General features: G+C 53.0%; 1 protein-coding gene across 1 annotated transcript; it reads left to right on the top strand.

Moving 5' to 3' along the window:
- Positions 1–236: 236 nt before the first annotated feature.
- On the top strand, positions 237–19,641 carry LHX2 (LIM homeobox 2). The gene is made up of 5 exons (XM_055400418.2): positions 237–426; positions 1,940–2,142; positions 3,041–3,444; positions 9,063–9,268; positions 19,323–19,641. The coding sequence occupies exons 1-5, from the start codon at positions 307–309 to the stop codon at positions 19,608–19,610; spliced, it is 1,221 nt and encodes a 406-aa protein (XP_055256393.1). The 5' UTR covers positions 237–306; the 3' UTR covers positions 19,611–19,641.
- Positions 19,642–25,174: the final 5,533 nt, after the last annotated feature.

Genomic DNA, 25,174 nt, shown 5'->3' with positions numbered 1-25,174 from the left:
GTCCCCTGCCCCCTCCGGCACCCCACCTCCTCCCCCACCCGCCCCGTGCCCTTGTGACCCTGGCTTTGGCGCCGCCGCCCAGGCGCCCCGCGATGTAGCTGCCCCCGCGCCTCGGCGGGAGGCATCCTGGCCCGCGGGCGCCCGGGGCCCAGAGCCCGGCCTGGGGGCACAGCCGAGCTCGGGCGGGGCCGGGGCCGCGGTGGCGATGCACCGGGCCCGTTAGCGCGGGGAGCGCCAGGCAGCTGAGGCGGGGGGCAAGCCCTCCCGCGGAGGAGCCGCGCCCCCGGCCCCGCCGGTCCCGCCGCGATGCTGTTCCACAGCCTGTCGGGCCCCGAGGTGCACGGGGTCATCGACGAGATGGACCGCAGGGCCAAGAGCGAGGCTCCCGCCATCAGCTCCGCCATCGACCGCGGCGACACGGAGACGGTAGGCGCACGGCTGCGGGGTCCGGGCCAAAAGCTGGGACGCGGCCGGATCGGTCTGCGCCTTTGCTCTCCTAAGTTTGGGGGCACTTTGGGGAGTGTCCTTCGTGCCGCGCGGGACTGGACGCTGGGGATCTGCGGACAGGATGCAAGGCCCGTAGCTCCCGGCTCACGGGAAACTCGGCTGCTGGGGCGGAGGAGGGAAACAAGGTTGAGACCGAAATCTCAGACCCTAAAGGTGGAAGAGAGCATTTCTCCCGAAGTGGGAGCGAAGTCCTACCCGCGGCCCGATGGCTCTTTTCTCACTTAAAGGGGCTCTTTGGTCGCCAACCCCGCGCTCTCTTCCAGCCCTCGGCTCTGGCCGCCTTCGACGCGGGGAAGGACGAGCCAACCCGGCAGCACCGGGGTCTCCAGCCGACTGGAGCTACTCTCCGCCTCCTGGCAATCGGGGTTCCCGTCCCAGCGCATTTCAGGGGTCTAAGTCTTCCAGGCCAGCGCTCTTCGTTGTTCGCATCTCGGGCCTCCTGGCTGGCCTCACTCGGCCCGGTTAGGGCTGGCCGTTCAGGCTCTGGCCTGGTTCTTGTGAAAGGAGAGTCCATTCGGATCTCCGCACCTGGCTCCACCAGCCCAGCCCCAAATAGCCAGTTCCTTGCCTCAGACCTCCCTGGGGGCCAGACAAAAAGACACTGCCCAAGGCAGGCCCCGCAGTGACCTTTAGAGGCCAAGGAGGTGGGGAGCAGCAGCAAAGCTTCTCTGCTTGGAAATCGAGAACAGCAGCCCCAGTGCCTCTGCTTCCAAGCTCTTCCGGAGTTGTACCCACTCAGCCTGTCAATTTGGTTAGGAGAGGATTTGGATTGGGCCTGTCCTGGGTTGGGAGACTTTGAGGGTGCCCATGCACCCCACTCACTCTCTCTCAGGACCTAAGAGGCCCCCAGCCAATGTGGCAGAGGTGGTAGCCTCGCGCTATTTGCCCTGGCCTAAACCTCCGGCTTAAGAATTCAGAGATCACTGGGGTGAGGGGCCAAGAACTCCACCGAGTCTCTGGAGAGGAGTCTGTGTGGAGGGTGACTTTTATAATGGTCATCTTATCCCTTTTCTTGGGGCCCAGCAGAGTGGCTCCTTTAAGAAACAGTTTGGGGAGAGCTTTTGGAGGGCTTGGCTGAAGTAACCACGACTGCTCCCAGTCCCCCAACGAAGCATGAGCCCTTCGGGAAAACAGCAGAGGGGTCAGGAAGGGAAAAGTAAGGAGGAAGGTCTGTCCAGGCCAGCAGCCGGCCCCGGGCCTGCGACTGACTTGGGCTGCATGGGCGGACCTGGGTTCTGAGCCCCTTGGATATGGGCCTTTTGGCGCGGAGGAAGCCCACCACACACCCTGGCAGCCACCCTGCTGCATTTAGGGCTAGCTTGAGCCACCGAGGGAGCTGCGGGTGCGTGCCTGTCTCCCCGCGGCGCGGCGGCGGCGGCGGGCTCGCAGGCTGACGCAGGCGCCGCGGTCTCGCGCCTCCCTCCCTCCGCAGACCATGCCGTCCATCAGCAGTGACCGCGCTGCGCTGTGCGCCGGCTGCGGGGGCAAGATCTCCGACCGCTACTACCTGCTGGCGGTGGACAAGCAGTGGCACATGCGCTGCCTCAAGTGCTGCGAGTGCAAGCTCAACCTGGAGTCGGAGCTCACCTGTTTCAGCAAGGATGGGAGCATCTACTGCAAGGAAGACTACTACAGGTAGCCACCGCGGGCCGCCCCTGGCGGCCAGGGCCTGCCCTCCGGCCCGGTCTTGTCCCGGGGAGGGTTCCCCGCCTAGGCCCCCTTCTCCCAGCCAGTACACATTGGGTGACATCCTTCTTAAGCAACAGTCTGAGGGGACTCTTGGAAGGATCTGTGAAGTATGGGTGGAGACCCAGAGAAAAAGCAGAAGCTGCCCTCTTTTTGGCTTAGACCGAAAATAAGTTTGAGTTGGGTACCCTTCTCCCTTTGAAGTTTCTTGGGTCAACTGGAGGGAACTGAAACAGGCACCCCCAGACCCAGGCAGTCTGGACTGATGTGGAACAAAGTTGGAGAGAGAGCCGGGGATCAGATTGGGTGCATTTCCGGGTCTTTCCTGGAGATGGGAGTGAAAGCTGGTCAGGATTGAAGAACCGGAATCGCGAACAGGCAGGCTCCAGGCTCCTTGGTTCTCCTCTCCTGGTTTAGGGTTAGGTCTGCTTAGTTCAACCCCACCCCCTTTCCCCTGCCTCTGTCTCTTTCTCCCTGTCCCTGTTTCTTGGGAATTACAAAGGTCTGTAGGATGCCCAGGCACTGGTGTGGAGGGCAGGGGTAGAGATTGAGGAAGGGATGAATGGGAAGTTTCCCTTACTCCCCAGCGAGGCTTTCCTAGGGCTTGCTCAGTCTTTGGGTAAAGTAAAGCCTTTGTAGACACGAAAATGGTTAAGGGAAACCATGTTTCAGGGCAGGACCAGATCTGGGCCAAAGTCTAGTTCCCTTTTGCCCCATCCTCCAAGTTAAGACCCGGTTGCCCATCTTGAGTGGATTTCTGCCAGCGGTAGCAGCGGTACCTGGAGGAGGGATATTGGGGGTACCCAACCGTGTGTCCCCACAGTCCCTCCCTCGATGGTCCCTACAGGCGGTTCTCTGTGCAGCGCTGCGCCCGCTGCCACCTGGGCATCTCGGCCTCAGAAATGGTGATGCGAGCCCGGGACTTGGTTTATCACCTCAACTGCTTCACGTGCACCACGTGTAACAAGATGCTGACCACGGGTGACCACTTCGGCATGAAGGACAGCCTGGTCTACTGCCGCTTGCACTTCGAGGCGCTGCTGCAGGGCGAATACCCGGCGCACTTCAACCACGCCGACGTGGCGGCTGCAGCGGCGGCAGCCGCCGCGGCCAAGAGCGCCGGGCTGGGTGCAGCCGGGGCCAACCCTCTGGGTCTTCCCTACTACAATGGCGTGGGCACGGTGCAGAAGGGGCGGCCGAGGAAGCGCAAGAGCCCCGGGCCTGGGGCAGATCTGGCCGCCTACAATGCTGGTGAGTGTGAGGAGCCGCGAGCGCGCCCCGACGGGTTGAGGGAAGGTGCTCGGCGTCAGAGGCTGAGAGCGAAGTGCATTTCAGCGTTCTGTTCACGTTAACTTGCGTCACTCTGGGTACTCTGGGCTTTAGCTTCCCCAGGCCCACCAGATGACCTGGCAGAAGCGACATTAGCTCCCTGGGCTCCAGCCTGTGTGCACTCGGCTGGAGTGGTCTTGATGCTCCCGGTGCAGTACCTCGAAGTCGAGAAATCTTTTAGAAGGTTTTTGTCTTGGGCCTTTTACCCACTTGGCTGAGCAGAAAGTGCAAGTATCGAGAAAGCATGGCAGAGCCGACACCAAATAGGCTGTAGGTTGGCGTGACTGAGGGAGAGGATCTGGGGCGGTGATGAGCGAGGCCGAGTGGCGGGGGTCCCAAGAGAAAGGACTGGCAGTGGCCCGGGGCCACCGAGCTTGGCCTGGCCTGCGGCCAGGTTGTGTAAAGTGTGCTGTGAGCGGCAGGCTCGGGAAACTTGGGCCCAGGAGCCTTTTGAGCAAAAGCGAGTTGTAGTGTCCTGCCCGATCCTCCTGCTCCACCAGGTCTCGGTTTTCCCCCTCGGGTTCTTCTTCGGAGTTCCGGTGACAGCGGGGCGCCGAGATAAGAGCTGCGACCCTCCAAAGCCGGCGCCCCGGGATGAGACCGAGAAGGCCTGGCTTTGCGCCGGTTGGGTTGGAGGGCTTGTTTCCCATTTCCGGTGTCTTTGAACCCTGGGTCGTTCCGGGAGAGTCTCTGCCCCCTCCCGCGTCCCTCCTAGCTCAGGACAGCTGCAGCGGTTCTGAGGCCCGTCAACATCTGCCCAAAGTCTGCACGGCCGGGGAGGTTTATGACTCCCTGGGCTTCTGAACTTGATAGAGTTTATTTGCAATTACTTTCTTTCTTTCGTTTGCGACAGAATCGGATTCAGAGACTTTGTTTTCTTCCTCCTTTTCCCCTTAGTCTAATGCACAAGTGGAAACAAAACAAAACCCCTGAACTGTGTGGAGAGAGCTGTGGTTGGAATGAAGTCAGGATTATTTTCATCTTTAAAAATCGGAGCTGGCATGGGCAGGGGGTGGAGAATGATAGGTGGGTGGGGGTCCCCTTTTCGCTCCAATGAAGTTGTTTGTTGGGTGATCATGGGGCATATGTGTCTTGGTGTGCGGAGCTGGGAGGAAAATACAGCCCCTAGTCTGGTAAATGGTGAGGTGGCTGCAGCGAGGTCTGCAAGGCAGATTTAAGATTTGTTGAAAGCTCTGTAAGAGATGCGACTCTCTAAAACTTACATCCTTCGGTCACCCCCAACCCTGAACAGACTACCCTGAGTCCAGATCAGGTTCCCCAAAACAAAGCGGATCTATTTATCAAGTGCCCTCGGCCTCCAGTAGAAAGCAGCGGGCGGGCTGGGCCACAGGGCTCATGATGGGTGGGGAGCGGGATTATGTTTTCCCTGGGCAGACAGGTTTGCAACGGAAAGGTAGACGGTACAGCAATTTATTTGTGCTTTTTGCTGCTCCTCCACCTTCCCTGAGGAGGCCGCGCCACTCAGAGCAAGATGTGGCTGGAGGCTGAGTTTCAGAGAAGCTGGCACCTCTACAAATCTGCCCCACGCATGCCTTCTCCTTTTCTCTTTGGTCCCTTTCTTTTTTTTCTCCTTTCGGGTCTCTTGGCCCCCCTTTCTCTCTCTGCGTGGGTCTCCAGGTTTCTCAGTTCCTGTCTCTTTCTTCATCCCGGTGTTCACGTCTCTGGCCTTGGCCGGGGCTTTCTAAGCTGGTGGAACCCGAGCAAGGCGCGCTGCCCGTGCGGTGCGGATTGTTTACTCCGGGCTCCCGGGACTAGATTGAGAAATGGGGGCGCCTCCCCGACCAGTCCTTCCCCTCCCCTCCCTGCTCCCGCTGAAGAGAAAGGGCCACAGTGTGGGCCAAGGGCTGTTGGGACTGGAAAGAGGGCCCCGTGGAGCGTGTGATTTCGGTGGTATGTCCGGGCAAGTGTGTGTGTGCGCGCGCGCGCGCGTGATTCCGATTGTTAGGACTCAAGCTTGTTGGTCTGAGTGTTCCACACCCAGGGGCTCAGCCACACGAACGCCCTGCAAAGCTCATCGCTGTGGGGGACAGTCGGTGGAGGAGCAGCGGCACCTTACTACCGGGCAGTGAGCTCAGACAGAGTGGGGAGGGGGCGCCGTCGATGCGCCCGGCCCTCGCTTAGGGAAAGACAGTTGGAGCGGCGGGGCCCACAGGGTTGGAAAGTCCTTCCGGGCCGGTGGCCGCTGCGGCTGGCCCTCCTCTGGCAACCCCTCTGGTCCGAGATCGCAGCTCAGGTCCCGGAGGCGGAACTGAAACCTACCCCACCCCGGCCCCGGGCGCGGCAAGGCGGCCAGAGCCGGTCAGGGGCCCGGGCCCTGCGCTTCGCGTCCGAGTTTACGCGCCGCGGCCACGGGAGTCCCGCGCGGACCGGCCGGATGCCCAGTTCTCCCCCAGCCCCAGCTTTGTGTGTGTGTGTGTGTGTGCGTGCGCCTGGCGGCGTAATTACTGATTTGATTCCAATCCATTATTTAGACAATTGAACCTACAATCTCGTCTTTAGTAAAATGAGGCGAAGTCAGATTTGATTACAGGTTCAGTCCCAGCGACAAGAGCTCGAAACCCGATGGGTTAATAACAGATCACGAGTAAATTATTCATGATTTTACGAGCTCTTTAGCTCCATTGAATCGGCCTAATTGAGAGGAAAGAAAAAAAAAAGGAGAGAGAAAGCTTGGTCCTCCCCCTCCCCTCGTCCCCTTGCTCCTCCCCGGTCCGATCCTGGGGAATCTCCACCCGGCCGGGAAGCTGGGGGCCAGAGTGAGGGGACCTGGGGCAGCAACCGAATCTGGGCCCAACAGCTGCTCCTTTGCCCCAGCGCAGTCCCCTGCCCCTGCTGCTGGCCTGCCTGGGCCTCCCTACCGTGGGCCGAATTCTTTTCTGCCCTCCCCTCCGTTTTCCTCCTTCCCCCTTTCATCCCCACCCGGCCTGTAACGGCTTTGAAAAAGCCACGCCAAAGGGACCCGCCTGCCCAAGATCGGGATTCAGTTCCTTAACCGGGACCCTTCACCACACCGCATCCCTACTATTTCTGGGCCTTGGTGACCCCTCTGGCACTCTCTGTGTCTCTCCTGATTTTTTTCTGTCGTTGTAGCTGTCTCTCTCTGGTTCTTCCATATCCACTGCTTTCCTTTTCTCTCCCTCTCCTCTCTTTTTTCTTGGCTCTGTCCATCTTCCCCCATCCCCCCCCACCTCTCCTTTTTTCTCCATTCTCTTTTTCCTACATCTGTCTCTTTTTCTCCTTTCTCTGCCCTTTCCTTCTCCCTCCCCCAACCACCCCCCCCCCCATCTAGGCTGAGCTCAGGGCATGTCCCTTGGGTGCATGGGGCGCCAGGGTCCCCATGGAGCTCATTAACAGCAGCAAGGCCCAGGCGGGGGCTGGGCGGAGGAATGGGCCCAGAGATCCCCTGTGGGGAGGCCTGCCCTACCCCCCAACCCCCCCCACCCCCTGTGGAGCTGGGGACTAGGGGCAAGGAGAGAGTCTCTCCCCACAGCAGGGGGTGGGGGCGGCACGGCAGTTTCCATGGATCCCGTTTGGAGTCATTCTCTGATCCCCTTTAAATTGCCGGATCCCCATTCTTTAGTCTGGGTGCTCTCAGTGAGAGTAAAGCCCAGCTGGAGAACTTGGGTGCCTGGTTGCTGTGGGAAGGGGCCTTTAGGAGGTGTAGCCACTTGCTGACAACTTCAAGGTTAGGGATAAGACCTGCATCTTGCACACTTTTTCTGCAAGGGATTACTCCTCAGTTGGGCAGGGGAGGAGTAGGCCACCAGGGGAGCAGGAGTGCTTCTGAGGTAGTATTGATAGATAAAATGCAGGACTCTCAGTTAAATTTTAATTTTGGGTAAGCAACAATTTTTTTTTTTTACTGTAAGTGTATCCCATACAACATTTGAATTTTAAATAAAGGAAAAATACATTTTTTTAGTGTAAGTGTATCCCACACGACGTTTGAATTTTAATTCAATGAATAATTTTTTTAGTATAAGTGTATACAGTGCAATATTTGAGTTTTTGGCAAACAGCAGATTAATTTTCAGTATAGGTATGTCCCATGCACTATTTCAGATATCATTCTAAGAAATTGTTCATTGTTTATGTGCGATTCAAATTTAAGTAGACAACCTGTATTTTTATTTGCTAAATCCACAGCTCTATTATGGGCATGTGATGAAACAGGAGATATATTCACAGCTCCCCACTTTAGGGGGACTGAATTAATCTCCTATGAGGCACTCCCCAAAGTAAGATCTTATATGTGGGATGGCTCAGGATGTATTGAGGGGATCTTGGAGAGGGGTCCTGCATGTCCCCATCAGCCACCAGGTTGCTAAGCAACTTTCTGAGGCCCGAGGTTTCCATCCCTGTCCCCCACCCCCAGTGCCTTCCAGGCATTGGCAGCCCCAGCTGGGCCCCTTCTGGATAGGGACACGCTCCCCAAAGAGTCATGCTTCATCTTTGCCAGCCTTTGTAGTGTAGGGGAAAGAAACAGCAAGGAGGCAAGAACAGCAGTGTTGAATCTGGGCTCAGCCTTAACCAATGGTGTGGCTTCATTTCCCTTCGTGTTAGTTTCCTCATCTTTAAAATGGGGTGAATAGCAATAGTCACCTCTTGGAGCAGTAGTGAAGCCCTCCCCGCGCCCCCATGTATGTAGGGCCAAAGGCATACCCTGGGTGTGGAATACATGTTAATTTCTTCCTCCAACTTCCTTCCCTTTCTGGCTAAGTACTGTGCCACTCCTCGAAATTTCCAAAGATCGCTTAACCTCTCTGCTTCATTTATCTCGTAAAACTGAGAAGCGGCTGCCTCACAGGGCAGTGGTGAGGATGAAGCTACAAAATACAATTTCCAACCTCCAGCCCAGCGCTTCCAGCCCAGGGCTAAGGGGTCCTGCAGTACTTTGAGTGTGGGAACAGAGGGATGAAAGTGAGTGGAGGGTTTGGAACGTGAGTGGAAGTCTATGACTTCTGGGTGCCTGCCCCTGACACTGTGTGGGGGCAAGGGGCGGGGGAGACTGCAGACTGCCTTTCTCCTTCAGCTGAGGAGAAGCGGGAAGATAATGGGCCTGCTGTGTCCGAGGTCAAGTGATTTCCCTTTAGGTGCCTCGGTTTCAACATCTGTAAAAAGGGAGGAAATAATGCTTGGCTCAAAAGGTTGTTTTGAGGATGAAAATGTGCATGTAAAGCCCATTTGCACATCTTGTGGAGTTGAATGTCATTGACAAGTTATTGTCATTACTATTTTTATTGTAACATGATGGCTCAGAATGTTTTTTGGAATTTCCTAGAGCTGGGTTTGAATCCAGCATTTCCTAGCTGAGAGACCCCAGGTAGATGGCTCAACCTCAAATTCCCCTATAAATCTATAAAATGGGATAATATCTCCATCTCAGCAGGGTGCGGCACCCGCAGTGTGGTCCTGAGGCTAGAAACATTTGGCGGAGCGTGGGGTGGGTGTGGACTTGGCAGTGTAGCGGGGGGCCCGGGCCAGGAGGTTCACCTTCGGCCTCTGCCTTCCCTCCCCAGCCCTGAGCTGCAACGAGAACGACGCGGAGCACCTGGACCGAGACCAGCCGTATCCGAGCAGCCAGAAGACGAAGCGCATGCGCACCTCCTTCAAGCACCACCAGCTTCGGACCATGAAGTCTTACTTTGCCATTAACCACAACCCCGACGCCAAGGACTTGAAGCAGCTCGCGCAAAAGACGGGCCTCACCAAGCGGGTCCTGCAGGTCAGCCGGGCCGGGGCTAAGGGTGGGGGCCTCGGTGGCGTCAGGACCTGAGGAACCTGTGAGGTGGAAACCCACAGCGGCTGTGGGCTGCGGAAGGACCCTCCGTTCTGTGTCGGCCTACCTCTGTATCCTTCCCTGTTCTCTTTCTGCATCTTTTCAGTCTATCTCTGGCTGTGTTTAAAGCTTCCCACCCCCACCCCGCAACTCTGAGGTCTCTCTCCTTCAGTTTTTGTCCCTCAGTGTTTCTGTTTTGTGTCTGTGTGTCCCTCTGTCCTCTTTGTCTACACAGTCTCTTTTCTTTCTTGTAAGCAATTCTTAGTTGCTATTTATTACTCAAGTGACACACAAATATGTTCATGCTGTAAAAGGTTCAAGCATTTCAGATAAATCCAGAGTCCCCTCCCCACCCTGGCCCCTTATACCACGATGCCTGTCCAAGGCAACTGCTGTTAGCCATTTGCTCCTTCTGCTTCTTGCTACTCGCTTGCTCTCTCTAGTTTCTCTTTCTTTCTGTCTCTCTCTGGATTTTCCTTCTGTTTCTTTGTTGTTTCTTGGACTCTCTCAGAAGCAAGGTTTGGTAAGGGAGAGGGGTTAGGACAGATCCCCTGGGTGGAAGTAGATGGGTGCCTCTGAAACTGAGCAGCCATGAGTGTGCTCTCTCGATAGAGAGGATCCAGAGCTTTCACCAGATTTCCTAAGGGTCCCTCCATCCCCTCAAAGATGTTAAGAACCTCCTTTTGGGGAGTCCAGGGTGACCCAAATTCGTGACAGTGTCCTGGATCACCAATTTTTAAATCTTCAGCTCCTCCTCTTACTCGTTTCGATGATCCGCGGCCTGAAATCACTTAACCCCTCTGAGCCTCAGTTTCCTTATATATGAAATGGGCACAAAAATTATCTACATTACAGGAGCTATTGAGATAATGTAAGTGCCCATCACGGTAGCTGGCACGTAATCACTCAGTGGATGGTGGGTGAGAGTAACATTAACTGGATTCATCAGTTAACATATTAAATAGTATAAACGATTATTCTGGTGACTGGACTTCAGTTTCCCCATCTGTAAAATAAAGTGGGAGAATATCTCCTTTTATATCCAGCTTAACCAGTTTATTCCTCAGACCAAGTGGTTGTAGGGATAACAATGCACATTTCGAGGTGGGAAAATCGAGATAAGTGATCTGACTGTGGTTTCACAATGGGAGGAGTGGTGCTGGGATTTGAGTGGAGGCCAATCCGACCCAACTTCCAGCCCCCAAGTCTTTGAGGACTGAGGGCCTGGGCGTGGGTGGCAACGCCAGTAGCTGAGGGGTGATGATGATCCTGAAGGCTGTGAAGCCACTCTAAGTTTCCCCGCGAGTCTGTTAGGACTTAAAAAAGAAAAAACATTTTGGGGGTGATAGAGGTGGCAGGATGGGATTGTGACGCGGGTGAGGATCCGCAGGTCTCCGGAGACCGTGGAATCCGGGCGCCCAGCGCGGCACACCAGCAGTGGGCTCTGGGGCAGCTTGGCCTCGCCGGCTGGGGGACCTAGCGGAGGGGACTGAGGGCCCGCCAATGGGACGCCGTTGCGCTTCTTGGGCCCGCCCCTCTCCCCCTCCCCCAGAGCTCCGCGAACCCCGAGGTTGCGTTTGGGTCCGTGTTGCCCAAGGGTTTCTCTGGCCGGGGCTGGAGAAGAGGCGGGGATCCTGCCGCGGCCTGCTCAATGGGGTCTCCGGTCCCGCTGGTGCATTTCCCTCGGACTTTTCCTTTTGGGGGTTAGATCAGAGGACCCTCCTTGGCGCCCCCTGTTCCTCAGCCCTGGGGGAATTTTGACTGAGGATCTGCAGTCGCCACCTTCTCTCTGGTTAGTAGTCCTTTCTTTCTAAATTGCCCTTATGGTGAATTGGTGAATCCCACCTTTCCATGGAAAGGATTCGTGAATCAAGCCCTTGGAGCAGGCAGGGGTAGGAACGGGGTCTTGAAGTCAGGCAGAGCTGGTTCCCTTCCGCCCCTCCTCTCAAATGGCTGTGTGTCTTGGACAAATTAATTACCCTTTCTGAGCCATAGCTTTCTCATCTGTAAAATGGGCACCATTAGGGCGCACACACCTCCTCACTTAATCCAGATTAAATGAAATAAAGAGTAAGCACCTGCAGTTGGGTCTGAATGTGGAGTGAGGAGCCAGTCTCTTTTGGCCTTAGTAAGGCAGGTGGCTTGATTTAGGAGTGCATTGCCATTTCCAGCATAGTTACCTCTCATCTGACCAAATACCTATTGACAGCAGGCCATGGGGACCTAGAGGTGGATGAGCCACAGCCCTGGCCCTGAAGAATTTCAACTATTAGGTGTCAAGACTGACCCAAGATCAGTTTCCCCATAGTGTGATCAATTGGGAGGGGAGGGATTCTGTGGAAGCCCAGGGGAGAGACCAGTTACCTACCCTGTGTGTGAGGAAAAGTTCACCTGCGTGACCTGGGTCTAGGCTTGCCCCTCCTCTCCTAGAATCCTGAGCCAGCGCTGTTAGCACCTGCATGCCCTCTCCACATGGGGACTTGTAAGAGCCAGGACATGGGACTAGTTGACAGAGAGAGAGAGAACCACTGACAGTTATGGTATGTCTACTAATCAATATATGCTTGAGTGGTTTCCTGTGTCTACTATGTGTTAAAAGGCTCGTGACATACATTTACTCATCAAGTCCTCACTATCAGGCATCATGATCCCTTCTCCTCCACTGTACAGATGAGAACACTGAGGCCCAAATGATTTTCACTTGCCCCAGGTCACAGTTTGCTGGTAAGTAGCAGAGCTGGATCCAAATCCAGGCCCATCTGATCAATGGGCATTGCTCCTTCTCCTCTAAGCCAATCCAGCAGAGACTGCCTCTGAGTATCGTTTAGAGCCTGAATGTCGCTGGGGTGAGGACAGTTGTACCTGAAGGGCACATTGGACCACTGTTCTCCCTCCTCCCCTTTCTCCCAATATCCTGTACAAATCCTTAGTATTCCCTAATGGCACAACGGGTCATGATTATGCAGCAGTTTGCAAAGCATTGTCTTTCCAGTCACTCATCTATCTCCCTTACCTTAATATTTTCCTGCTCATTTTGCATATGAGAAGCTTAAGAATTAGTGAGATGAAGTGATTTACTTGAGGATACAGGAACCAGTATTGGCAGGGTGGGGCCCTCTCCCAGGTGTTCTGACTACTGATGGGCCAGCTGGGGGCAGTTTGGGGCGAAGCAGCCGGTGTGGCTTTGAAAGGTAACACCTTTCTGACAAACCAGCAATGTGATTTGGACACTTTAACGTCTCCTCTCAGAGCCCGAATCCTTGTCTTTGAAGTGGAGATAATAATAGTTTGCACCTTGAGAATTCCTGAGGATTGAGACAATGAATGGGAAGGCTCCAGCATGATGCCTGCTGCTACAAAGTAGGTGCCCATGAAATGGTTTCTCATTACTGGCTACACCAGTTTAATGGTGCTAGGCCTTGGGTGCCCCCTGCAGGTTGTGGTCTGCATGGTGGGGCAGGTTGGGGTTGAGGCTGTGTTCCCAGAAGTAGATGATGTAGAGGGGGTGTGTGTGTGTCTGTGTGTATCTAGGGATTCTGGGCTGTTACTGAATCTGTAATACATAAGCACCATCAACACTGGCAGGCCTGGTGTGCAGTATCCCTGCTGGAATTTGAAGCTAATATGAGGTCCAGACGCAGTCCTCCCACTGACTCCCTGAATGGTTATGAGCAAGTGACTTAACCTCTCTGAACTTCAGCTATAAAATGAGGATGATAACAATGCTTCAAGTGGTTGCAAGGAGTAAATAAGATGACATGATGGGTAATTTATAAAGTATATATTAGGGACTCAATACATACTATATTTCATACACATTTACATAGCAGGGTTCAGTCTACCATTCCCTTTTGCACACATTTAAAAGTTTAATTATCTTCATTTTGCAGATGAGAAAACAGGTTCAGAGAGGCTAAAATCCTTGCACTGAGTCTCACAGCTAATAAGTGATGAGAGGAGTCAAACCAGGTTTGGTCTGATTCCAGAGCTTTTCCAGTATAATATAGTATAGAGATTGAGATTCTCAACACCCCCTCCCCTTGGATCTAGTTGCTGAATACAGCAGTGTGTGTGTGTGTGTGTGTGTGTGTGTGAGTCACTCAGTCGTGTCCAACTTTTTTCGACCCCATGGACTATCGCCCGCCAGGCTCCTCTGTCCATGGAATTCTCCAGGCAAGAATACTGGAGCGGGTGGCCATCTCCTCCTCCAGGGGAATCTTCCCCACCCAGGGATTGAACCTGGATCTCCTGCATTGCAGGCGGATCCTTTACTGTATAAGCTATTAAGGAAGCCCTGAATGCAGCAGTGCAGAAGGGAGACGAGGGAAGGAGTGAGTCTAGATGCCACATCTTGGTAGGAAAGTGGGAATTCTGTTGTAAAGCCCTAGGGGCGTAAAATGTGCTCAGAATTGTCACTACCAACAGCAGGACAGCCTTAATACTTGTCACCAGTCGGCAAAGTGACTGGGAGCAGAGGTCCATTAAGATGTTAAGCTTTACCAATTCTTGGAGACCACTCCTCAGCACATCCATGCACCTCCGTGTTGCCTCTCTTTTCTCCTGGAGTGGGGTCAGGAAAACAGAATATTAAGGTGCCGTAGACTTGGGGAAGGGGCTGATAAGCTGATGGATTTGGATGGGTGAGGGTCTCCCTAGGAGTTCCGGGTGTGACTTTGAAGGAAAATGCATTTTAACAATCAACATTTTAAAAACATTCTTCAGATGACATTAGTCATCACTAACCTATGTGAGAGCTCAATACCTGAGGATACGAGCTTTCCTCTGTTCACTCACTTCAACACATACACTGAGCTGCCATCTTCTGGGTGGGGCATGAGGTCCTGAGTATTCAACGGTGACCCCAGCAGTGAACAGGCCTGGCTGGAACTGTATGGTCCAGAGGGGAGACCACTTCCAGCAAGGTAGTGTATAAATAATTAAAATGGTGATAAGATTGAGCTCTGTATTTTTCTGTATATTTGAAATATCTCATAGTTAAATATATTTTAAGTATTCCAGGACCAAATAAGTTTGCGGTAGGCTACAGATTGACTGTGTTCTTCTCTTGGTCATCAGAGTACACTGGCACGAGTACAGGCATTGAGAAATCTTGAGAAGATTCAACATTGTCTAATCCAACATTTCCCAAGTGTTTTTGGTCACAGAGCTCTTATTTAATTCTTGACAAAAATAAAATAGAAGAAGTGCTAGGATGGAAAAATATAGGGGTGCAACGAGAGCATAAACGTGAGGACCTGACCTGGGGAGGGAGGTAGTCAGGAGTGGTTTCACCGAGGAGGTGAGGTTTAAACTAGGACTTCAGTTCATTGAGCCTCAGCTTCCGCACCTATAAAATGGGGAGAGTGAACATCGTTCTGCCTGTCATTTGTGCAGGACTATAGGGAAGTGTTTGATCTGGTAACGGACAGCTGAAGTTGGATGGAATTTTATAGATGATTTTGTCCAAATCTCCCATTTTAGAAGAAAGGAAACTGAAACCCGGAGATGTAGAGTGACTTGTCCAAGGCCCCACAGCAAAGTAGTTGTAGCCCTGGAGCTGGAATCAAGGGGTCGTGATGTCCAGTCCACTGCTCACATTTTTTATTCTTTCAAGAAAACTTTCTTTAAAGTTTATAAATAGCCCCACCATACATTGGAAGGACTGATGCTAAAGCTGAAACTCCAATACTTTGGCCACCTCATGCGAAGAGTTGACTCACTGGAAGACTCTGATGCTGGGAGGGATTGGGGGCAGGAGGAGAAGGGGATGACAGAATGAGATGGCTGGATGGCATCACCGACTCGATGGACATGAGTTTGAGTGAACTCCGGGGGTTGGTGATGGACAGGGAGGCCTGGCGTGCTGTGATTCATGGGGTCGCAAAGAGTCGGACAAGACTGAGCAACTGAACTGAACTGAACAGGAAGGTTAGAAAAAGAGGGGAAAATTACCCTGACACAGGAAACCAATAATCCAGGTGTACAGTTTGGGGGTCAAGCAGTGGATGAGGGTATGGGCCGAGCCTGCAGGGACTCACCTCTCAGCTCTGCCTCTTTGGCTGGACTGTGGGCCTCATTCTCCTCACTTGACAATAATATTAGTGTCAACTTTATATGGCACTAACCAGAGTTCACATGTGTAAAATGCTTAGAACATTGCTTGGCCGTTGCCTTGTGAGTGGATAATACTGGTCGTTATTATTTGCTTTATGAAACCAGAGGATATGATTCATTATTCTTTTTTCCCTCATGTAACATTCATCACTTCCCTGGTGGCTCAGATGGTAAAGAATCTGCCTGCAGTGCAGGAGACTTGGGTTCAATCCCTGGTTTGGGAAGATCCCCTGGAGGAGGGCATGGCTACCCGCTCCAGTATTCTTGCCTGGAGAATTCCATGGACAGAGGAGCCTGGCGGGCGACAGTCCATGGGGTCACAAAGAGTTGGCCACGACTGAGCGACTAAGCACACACAGCACATCATCATCATAAGACATTTCCTCTGTGACCGCATGGAGTGGCTGGGTCCTGACTTCCACTTGTCCCACCTTTGGTCGGATGCTTTGGATGCAGCCATTAGTTTTGATGTCATGAAAAAATGCTAGTGGACATTTTGGGGCTTGAAACTTTGGTCTTGTGGCTGGTTTCCTTAGTGGTGGTCCTGGAGGGGATTTGTGGGGCAAAGAGGGTTTCCCACTGGCCCTCCTGGCCTCCTTGATGAAAGAATCCTGAAGAAGGGGATTTGTGGGGCAAAGTGCAGCCTGCAGGGCCAGTGGGTATCTGAGGAGGGGGCATGCAGCCATGTGGGCTACCTCATTCACCTGGGACTTAGGCACCGACTGAAGCAGCCCCCCCACCCCAGACATGAAGAGGGGGGGCTGAGTGGGTGGAGCAGGTCATCTTCCTTGTTGCGGCTGCCCTGGAGTCACAGCCTGTTAGCACCCCCAGGAGGCCATAGAGATGGTGTGGTGTGGACCAGCCCCCTTCCTGAACAGGCAGGGAGACTGAGGCAGACCCCGAGGTAGGAGACTTGCACAGGTCACTTGGTTGGTCAGTGGCGGAAGCCCAGCTGGAGTTCCGAGTTACAACCTGCGCTCTTTCCACTGCGTCACAGCTGCTTCTCTGTTTGTTCACTCGTTCACTTGCTGACTCACTCAGAATCATGTGGCAGGGAGACCATGGACTTTTTAATGGCAGATCATCCTGAATCCTAACTTCCGCTTGGCCTTCGTGTGACCTTGGGCAAGTGACTTCGCCTCTCTGAGCCTCCTCTCTGGTTTTCAGTCTATAAAATGGGGATAATGACAGTACCCCCCTGCTTGGCCTGTCATGGAAATAAGCTGTGATGGTGCATGTTAGAGGAGGGACCGGTGCCTGGCACGGAGAGGTCTGTGAATGTTATCTGTTAGTATTGCTATTAACTCAGTGCATGTGACTTGACTCTTCATCTTTGCCAGTCCCTGTGTGATATCCCCAGGGACATGAAGATGGCTTAGACAGGGTCCCTGTTCTAATATCCTCTTGGGAGGGGATTAAAAAAAAAATACCCCGGAGAATTCTGGTGACGCCTGGCTTAGGGTAAGAAACAAACTCCACATAAACCCCCACGGCAACTGGCTTTTGCTTGAGTTGTTGACTTTCATCCGCCAGATTCCCAGTGCCTCAGATCCAGTAAAGCAGAGAAGGCCCTTGTGAAAGATGGTGTCATTGTTTACAAACCACTGTTAGGGGCAACGCCAGAGCAATAACAAACAGCCAGCAACTAACTGGTTCCAGCCCTTCCCAAGGGCTTGGAGCCCCAGACCAATGGGGGATGCACTGCCCCCCGGGCTTCCTGCTCCTGCTCCTGCTTGGAGAGTCAGACTCACAGGGCACTCACAGGGCCACACATGCTTAGGATAGGATGATGGCAGGAGCATCAAGGCTCCAGCCTTCTTTGTCCGCCCTGTCTGCAATGACACTTTGGGGGAGTCGTCTTCTCTCTCTGAGGATGTCTGGGGACTTCCTCCATCATTTTCTCTGTCTGTCATTCTCTGGCCCAGACAGACACACAGTCTCACCTCTGCAGATTTCTGTGGGTTGGGCAGGGAAGAAGCCCCCACCCCAAGCAGTGCCTCTGGAGGCTGGTCTTAGAAGCACTGTCCTTATTTGTGAGCCCCCAGAAGAGGTGATGGGCTTGCTTTGGGCAGAAGGCCAGGGGAAAATGTGCTTTCTTCCTGGAAAGATCCAGCATGCAGGGGAGAGAGCTTTGTTTCCCAACTTCACAGTGGCTGTCTCTCTCCTTACCCCAGGATTCTTGAGGCTGTGCTTTTAAATTGAGCCCAAGGGGTATCAGGCCACCAAAAAGATGGGTTGGAGGCTACAGGCCACTCTCTCTGGGGTGGTCCCCAGGGTAGGGTGGGGCCAGGAGCTGGCCCTTCCCATCCCTGTCTGAGACACTGGAAGACAGGCAAATGCAGGCACATCTGGAAATATGCAACTGGACACCCCAGAATCTGTAAAATTCCCTAAGCCCCTTTGTTTTATGGGGAGGTTTCTGGCGGGTGTTTTCCTCACGCAAAGGGAAGTGAAGGCGCCCAGCCCTTTGGCCTTTGTTTCTTTGCGAGCTAGGACCCCCCCACCCCCCTAGATTCTCTAGGCTTCTCCCAAAGTATTTTGAGGCCCTCAGGGTACAGTGGGATCTCTCTCTGCAGTTTGCTAACGGTGGGGGGTGCTGCTGTGTGGACAGGTTTTGATGCTTCGCGTGTACAGGCTCGTGTGCAGTGGCATGGGCGTGGATGTGTGCCTGTGTCTGCGCCAAGGGAAGAATGAAAGCAAACCCATATTCTCTCTCTCTCGGGCATTCTTTTCATACCAAGCTCAGTAACTGCCCCTCTCCTCCCCCAGGAAGGATGCTGGGGCGAGGGCAGGTTGGGAGAGGGGGGTCTTTAATTGGGCAGTTGTTCCTACTCTGCCCGGAGACCTGAAACCCAGCGGTCCAGGGTGCCTTCTCTGAGGGACGGTGGCGGGGAGTAGGAGCAGTATCGTTTACTGACTCGAGTCCTGTGTGTTCTTTACACCCATTCTGGTATTTCCCAGACTTACCATGAAAAACTTGAAAATTGGTGCCAACAAGGACTTGTGGGATCTTTTACCTGCTTAAAGTCGACTGCTGAGAAAAATCTCTCAACCATGGTGAAAAATGATGGAAAGTTGGTTTGTGCGAATCTTCCAGAACAGAAGAGAAATGCAACCTGAGCCACATACATAATTTTACATGGAAAATTTCCCAGTACCTTTGTTAAAACAAAAAGAAACTTGTGAAATTAATTGTAAGGCTATATATATCTTGTTTGGCCCAATTTGTCCAATAGAAAATAGATTCATGAAAATAAAAGTGACCATTGAGATACTCTCCCTCCTTCTGATATGGTTCTACCATTCTCATATATGGTTCTCAGCTACAGACCAGCTGTTTAGGGACTAGGCTCATTTCAAGTGCTGGGTGGCCACATGTGGCTAGTGGCTGTGATATTGGAGAGTGGGGCTGAGCTCTGGAATCTTCTAACGGAAGGGGAGACCCCCATTACAGGCAGTGTGAGGAAAGGATGTTTTTATTGTATTAAGAACGAAGTATTGCCAGCCAGACCTTTTTAAAAAAAATTTTTTTAAATTAAAAATAAAAATTTTACTTGGGTTTGTTGTGTCTTAGTTGCAGCACTGGGGGTCAATTAATGCCCTGAGGTATAAGGGACCCTGACTCCCCAACCAGGGATCAAACACGTGTCCCCTGCATGGGAAGACAGACTCTTAATGGCTGATACCCCCAGGGAAGTCCCTAGCCAGATTTTTTAATCCCCGCCCCCCCAACCCCGGCCGCCTCCCCCCGCCCCCTCCCGCCCCGACTCGGGCAGAACCCCCATTAGCATCTCTGGGTTTAAACAGTGGGGGCAATGCTCAGCCCATTTCCTGGTCCTGCCCGCCCCGCCTTCCTCTGACCAACCCTTCCCTCTCCCCCACGCAGGTCTGGTTTCAGAACGCCCGGGCCAAGTTCAGGCGCAACCTCTTACGGCAGGAAAACACGGGCGTGGACAAGTCGACGGAGGCGGCGCTGCAGACAGGGACTCCGTCGGGGCCGGCCTCGGAGCTGTCCAACGCCTCGCTCAGCCCCTCCAGCACGCCCACCACCCTCACAGACTTGACTAGCCCCACCCTGCCGACTGTGACGTCCGTCTTAACTTCTGTGCCTGGCAACCTGGAGGGCCACGAGCCTCACAGCCCCTCGCAAACGACTCTTACCAACCTTTTCTAATGACTCTCGGCCCCCCCCGCCCCCGCCCACCTCTGCCCCCGCCCCACAATTTCTTTAAAAAAGAAATTATCTTTAGTTGAATTCCAAGTGTATTTTAAAATAGAGGCTTTGAGCAACTAACTAACCACATTTTAGGATCTCGCCTGGAAACTGAGGAAGAAAATAATTGCGCCCCCCCACCCCCGGCTGACACAGCTCTGTGGACTGGAATTACTTGGAAGATCTATCTGCAACACAACATTTGTGTCACTGTACAGTTTTGTGGACTGAGCGAGGAAAAACAACAAATAATTTAAGTTGGCTAGAGCTTCTGTATTTTCAAAGACTGCCACGTGCCTTAGGAATACTGTTTTATCTCCATACTTTGGATGACTTGTTCATTTTTTCTCTCCCTCTTTTTCTCTGTATATTTATGACCAGAGCAAAAATGTAAAAAAAAAAAAAAAAGAAAAAAAAAGTTTGTTACTTTGAATAGTCCTAAAAAGAAAAAAAAGGAAAAAAATCAAACCCCCTCCAACGGTCGCTTTGTTGTTTTAGAATTTTAAGGTGGAAGTCTGTTCGAATATCAGAATTTGTAAAATCTAACCAGTAATAAAACCACTTATTGAAACTAGTTGGTGCTGCTGCTGTTGAGTGAGGTGTGAAATTCACAGGACTTAAAAAACTCTTACTGAAGCCCAGAGATGAATTCCAAAGTCTTCCCCTCTTTATCTATAATATTTAATTATAATAATCTATAAATATTTATTTACAATGTTTGTGGGGTCCCTTTTTGTGCCAGACTTTGGGCTGCTTGTTGGGATCCAGAGATGAAGTAGACACAATCCTGCCCTTAAGGAATTTAGAGTGGAGGCAGAGACAGATAAGAGATCATCTTAGCATGTGTGTTATGTACCAAGTGAGGAGTATGTAAGCAGAATGCCATTCATTTAGGCATTTGTTCTTTCAAAGATTAAATAAGCGTGCCATGCTGGATACATGTGACAAAGGTCAGAGGCCATCACACCTGCCTTTTCTGCTCTTCTCTGGGCTGGAAGGGTATGTCATGCAAGGAGGGAGGCCTGTTCACATATGGAGTGAATGCCATCACCAAAGGGCAGCTTAAGTTCAAGTTTTCCTAGTGAAAGACACCGAATTTCAGAATCTTCCACCAGGGCAAAACCAAATGAATTTGGTTCCTTTACTAATAAAGCTTCAGGTAATCACAGAAATCCAGAGCAAAGATGCATCCAGAGAGGACAGACGACAAGAGCCAGGCTAAATGACGCTGGACTCTCTACTGCTGAGCAGTGTGAGCTGAAGGAAGTCATTTTCTCTCTCCCGGTCCCAGTTTCCTCAGTGAGGTGTCAGTCATGACCCTTACGTGACAGCTGTAGTGAGGGTGAAGGGAGGTGTGTTGAAGGGCCCAGCAGAGGACCTGGCATCAGTAGGAGCTCAGTTCTCATGGAATGACAAGCGGACACCTCAGGACCTTGCAGGTGGAGAGCAGGAATGTGTGTGTCCAGGCATTGCCTGTCATTGCTAAATGCATCAAGCAGGTGTGGCAGCTGTCCACTGGGCATCTTACACCCCACCATGTTTTGCCCTGAGCTGTGCTACAGTGTACTGTTTTTGTTACCAGCTTGATTGAATGCCAGCTATCATCTAGCACAAAGCCCCACGGTGGCCCACCAAATTGGAAATCCAGAGGGAAAATCATGGCTGCTTTGAAGAGACAACAGCCAGGCAAGATTGGGCAGGGGAGCAGTCCAGCCCAGGACGGCGATCTGTCTCCCTTCTGCCTCCTGCCATCATGATGGGGAGCTGGTTGGGGAAGGGAATAGGGAAGAAATGTAAAGCCTGAAGTGACTCACTTTCTGAAATGGTAAACACACACACACTCACAAAACACTATTGTTGCTATTTAATGCCTGGTAAAGAGATATCAGTTTTTTTGAAAGCTTTTATACTGATATATAATGTGCATAAAGGGTGCATTTCTGGAAATGAACAGCTTGATTACTGTTTTCCAAATGGACACACCCATGTAACCACCACCCAGCTCAAGACACAGGACATTAACGGCACCCAGAAGTCTCCCTTGGGCCCCCTCCCACGGTGCCTCCTATTCTGACTTGTAGCACCAGGGATTAGTTTTATCTGGTTTTGATCGATACATTTTTGTTGAATGAATTCAGGATTGCCCAAGACTAATCAACTTGCCTGGGGTCAGGCAGCTAGCGGTAGAGGAGCCAGGATTTGAACCAGATCTGTCTCCAGATGCCAAGCTCTCAACCTCAGATACATTCATACTCACACACCCAAGCATGGAAGTTAAGAGCCTCAACTTTTCTGCCTGTCAAATAGAATAATAGAGTCTACACCTCACTGATGACTGGGTAAGAGAACGCAAGCAGAGGACCTGGCCTGTGGACAGCCACACGTATACACCCTGACTCCACAGACACGCACACGCACACTCTTGAGCCATTAAAAGGATGGACAGACCCACAGGCTAAGATGCTCACTCCCAGACAGCCCCACATATCTTGCAGACAGACATAAACAGGCCCAGACGCTCACAGATAGATCAAGACAGACACCTAGACCACCCCACACGGGGAGACCCGCACACAAACCCAGATATGCACACATGCAAACATTTGCAGGCACCCAGACGCCCCCGCAGAGCCAGGCTGTGCCCCCTGCTCAGGCCCGGACAGAGCCGAGTCTGATCCGTATCTCTGTCTGTCAGCACTGCCACCCAGACAGAGCAGGCCCTGGAATGATGCCCGGGGGTCCCCCGCCCCCTACTTGGGAGCAACTTCTGTAGCAGCACCCGCTGTTGGGCCAGGGACGGGGGCGGCACGAGAGGAGGCTCTGCTCTCCCCAGAGTCCAGACTGAGCATAACATACGCGGAGTGTGACACTCAGAGAGGGACAGGGACAGGGAGGTGGGGAGGGAGGCAGAGAAAGAGCGGGACAAAAAGACAGGGACAGCGACAGAGATACACAGGCAGAGACGGAGAGGACACAGGGACAGGGAACAGGGCAGAGAGGCAGAGGACAGATCCCTAACAGACAGGGAGAGGGACATGGAGAGAGGGAACAGCCGCAGAGCAGAGAAGAGGCAGAGAGACCCAGCCAGGGACCCAGATCAGGAGACAGAGTCACAGGTGGACAGATGGCGTGACGGAGAGAAACGAAATGGAGACTGAGAATCCCAGACAGAGGGAGATCCTGAAGTCAGAGAGAGATCCTGAGAGATAGAGGGAAATCCTGAGAGAGAGAGGGAGATCCTGAGAGAGAGAGGGAGATCCTGAGAGAGAGGGACATCCGGAGAGATAGAGGGAGATCCTGAGAGAGAGGGAGATCCTGAGAGACAGAGGGAGATCCTGAAGTCAGAGGGAAATCCTGAGAGGGAGATCCTGAGAGAGAGGGAGATCCTGAGAGATAGAGGGAGATCCTGAGAGTCAGAAGGAGACCCTGAGAGAGAGGGAGATCCGGAGAGACAGAGGGAGATCCTGAGAGTTAGAGGGAGATCCTGAGAGTCAGAAGGAGACCCTGAGAGAGAGGGAGATCCGGAGAGACAGAGGGAGATCCGGAGAGACAGAGGGAGATCCTGAGAGAGAGGGAGATCCTGAGAGTCAGAAGGAGACCCTGAGAGAGAGGGAGATCCGGAGAGACAGAGGGAGATCCTGAGAGTGAGAGGGAGATCCTGAGAGTCAGAGGGAGATCCTGAGAGAGAGAGGGAGATCCTGAGAGAGAGGGAGATCCGGAGAGAGAGAGGGAGATCCTGAGAGTCAGAGGGAGATCCTGAGAGGCAGAGGGAGATCCTGAGAGAGAGGGAGATCCTGAGAGAGGGAGATCCTGAAGTCAGAGGGAGATCCTGAGAGAGAGGGAGATCCTGAGAGTCAGAGGGAGATCCTGAAGTCAGAGGGAGATCCTGAGAGAGAGGGAGATCCGGAGAGATAGAGGGAGATCCTGAGAGTCAAAGGGAGATCCTGAGAGGCAGAGGGAGATCCTGAGAGAGAGAGGGAGATCCTGAGAGACAGAGGGAGATCCTGAGGGTCAGAGGGAGATCCTGAGAGACAGAGGGAGATCCTGAGAGTCAGAGGGAGATCCTGAGAGTCAGAGGGAGATCCTGAGAGGCAGAGGGAGATCCTGAGAGAGAGAGGGAGATCCTGAGAGATGGAGATCCTGAGAGACAGAGGGAGATCTGGAGAGTCAGAAGGAGACCCTGAGACACAGGGAGATCCTGAGAGTCAGAGGGAGATCCTGAGAGACAGAGGGAGATCCGGAGAGTCAGAGGGAGATCCGGAGCGACAGAGGGAGATCCGGAGCGACAGAGGGAGATCCTGAGAGTCAGAGGGAGATCCTGAGAGATAGAGGGAGAACCTGAGAGTCAGAGGGAGATCCTGAGAGACAGAGGGAGATCCTGAGAGTGAGAGGGAGATCCTGAGAGTGAGAGGGAGATCCTGAGAGACAGAGGGAGATCCTGAAGTCAGAGGGAGATCCTGAGAGACAGAGGTAGATCCTGAGAGACAGAGGGAGATCCTGAGAGAAAGAGGAAGATCCTGAGAGACAGAGGGAGATCCGGAGAGATAGAGGGAGATTCTGAGAGTCAGAGGGAGATCCTGAGAGTGAGGGAGATCCTGAGAGACAGAGGGAGATCCTGAGAGACAGAGGGAGATCCAGAGCGACAGAGGGAGATCCTGAGCGACAGAGGGAGATCCTGAGAGACAGAGGGAGATCCGGAGAGACAGAGGGAGATCCGGAGAGACAGAAGGAGATCCGGAGCGACAGAGGGAGATCCTGAGCATCAGGGGGAGATCCGGAGCGACAGAGGGAGATCCTGAGAGTCAGAGGGAGATCCGGAGCGACAGAGGGAGATCCTGAGAGACAGAGGGAGATCCTGAGAGTCAGAGGGAGATCCTGAGAGTCAGAGGGAGATCCGGAGCGACAGAGGGAGATCCTGAGAGTCAGAGGGAGATCCTGAGAGTCAGAGGGAGATCCTGAGTGACAGAGGGAGATCCTGAGAGACAGAGGGAGATCCTGAGAGTCAGAGGGAGATCCTGAGAGAGAGGGAGATCCTGAGAGACAGAGGGAGATCCTGAGAGACAGAGGGAGATCCTGAGACAGAGGGAGATCCTGAGAGTCAGAGGGAGATCTGGAGCGACAGAGGGAGATCCTGAGAGTCAGAGGGAGAGCCAAGAGAGACTGAGACAGAGCAAGGGAAACAGGGATGGTCACCTGAGGCCGGTGAAAAGTGACAGAGAGGGAGAAGGTGGCGCCGGAAGGACAGCAGAAATAGACTCAGGTTGGAAGGCAGGCACTTGGTGGGGCAGGGCCTGAATCTGGGCTCAGGCTGCCCGCCCAGCTCTGTCCCCTGGTGATGGGAGGGAGGAGATGTTATCATCATTGCCACATGAGACTCTGAGGCAGTGTTCCCACCTCCCTACATGTTCCTCCAGAGGGGACCAAGGGACCATCACCAAAGCCTATTGGGCTCCAACCTGCTGTAAACACAGAAAGCCTCCTGGTTCCTGGGACCTACACCCAGGAACGGGAATTTCCCTTTCCAA

This window comes from Moschus berezovskii, chromosome 11, assembly GCF_049115385.1.
Source record: "Moschus berezovskii isolate FMDL1 chromosome 11, NW_MosBer_1.0, whole genome shotgun sequence".
NCBI classification, from domain to species: Eukaryota; Metazoa; Chordata; class Mammalia; order Artiodactyla; family Moschidae; genus Moschus; species Moschus berezovskii.
Note: the sequence above shows the minus strand (reverse complement) of the source record. Positions and strands in the feature narration are given on the sequence as shown.

What these genes read in the sequence shown, in the direction of transcription:
- LHX2 (XM_055400418.2), top strand. Translation starts at nt 307, where the DNA reads ATGCTGTTCCACAGCCTGTCGGGCCCCGAGGTGCACGGGGTCATCGAC. An exon ending in TGCAAGGAAGACTACTACAG is followed by an intron (nt 2,143 to 3,040) that starts GTAGCCACCGCG and finishes TGGTCCCTACAG; the next exon opens with GCGGTTCTCTGTGCAGCGCT. An exon ending in TCTGGCCGCCTACAATGCTG is followed by an intron (nt 3,445 to 9,062) that starts GTGAGTGTGAGG and finishes TTCCCTCCCCAG; the next exon opens with CCCTGAGCTGCAACGAGAAC.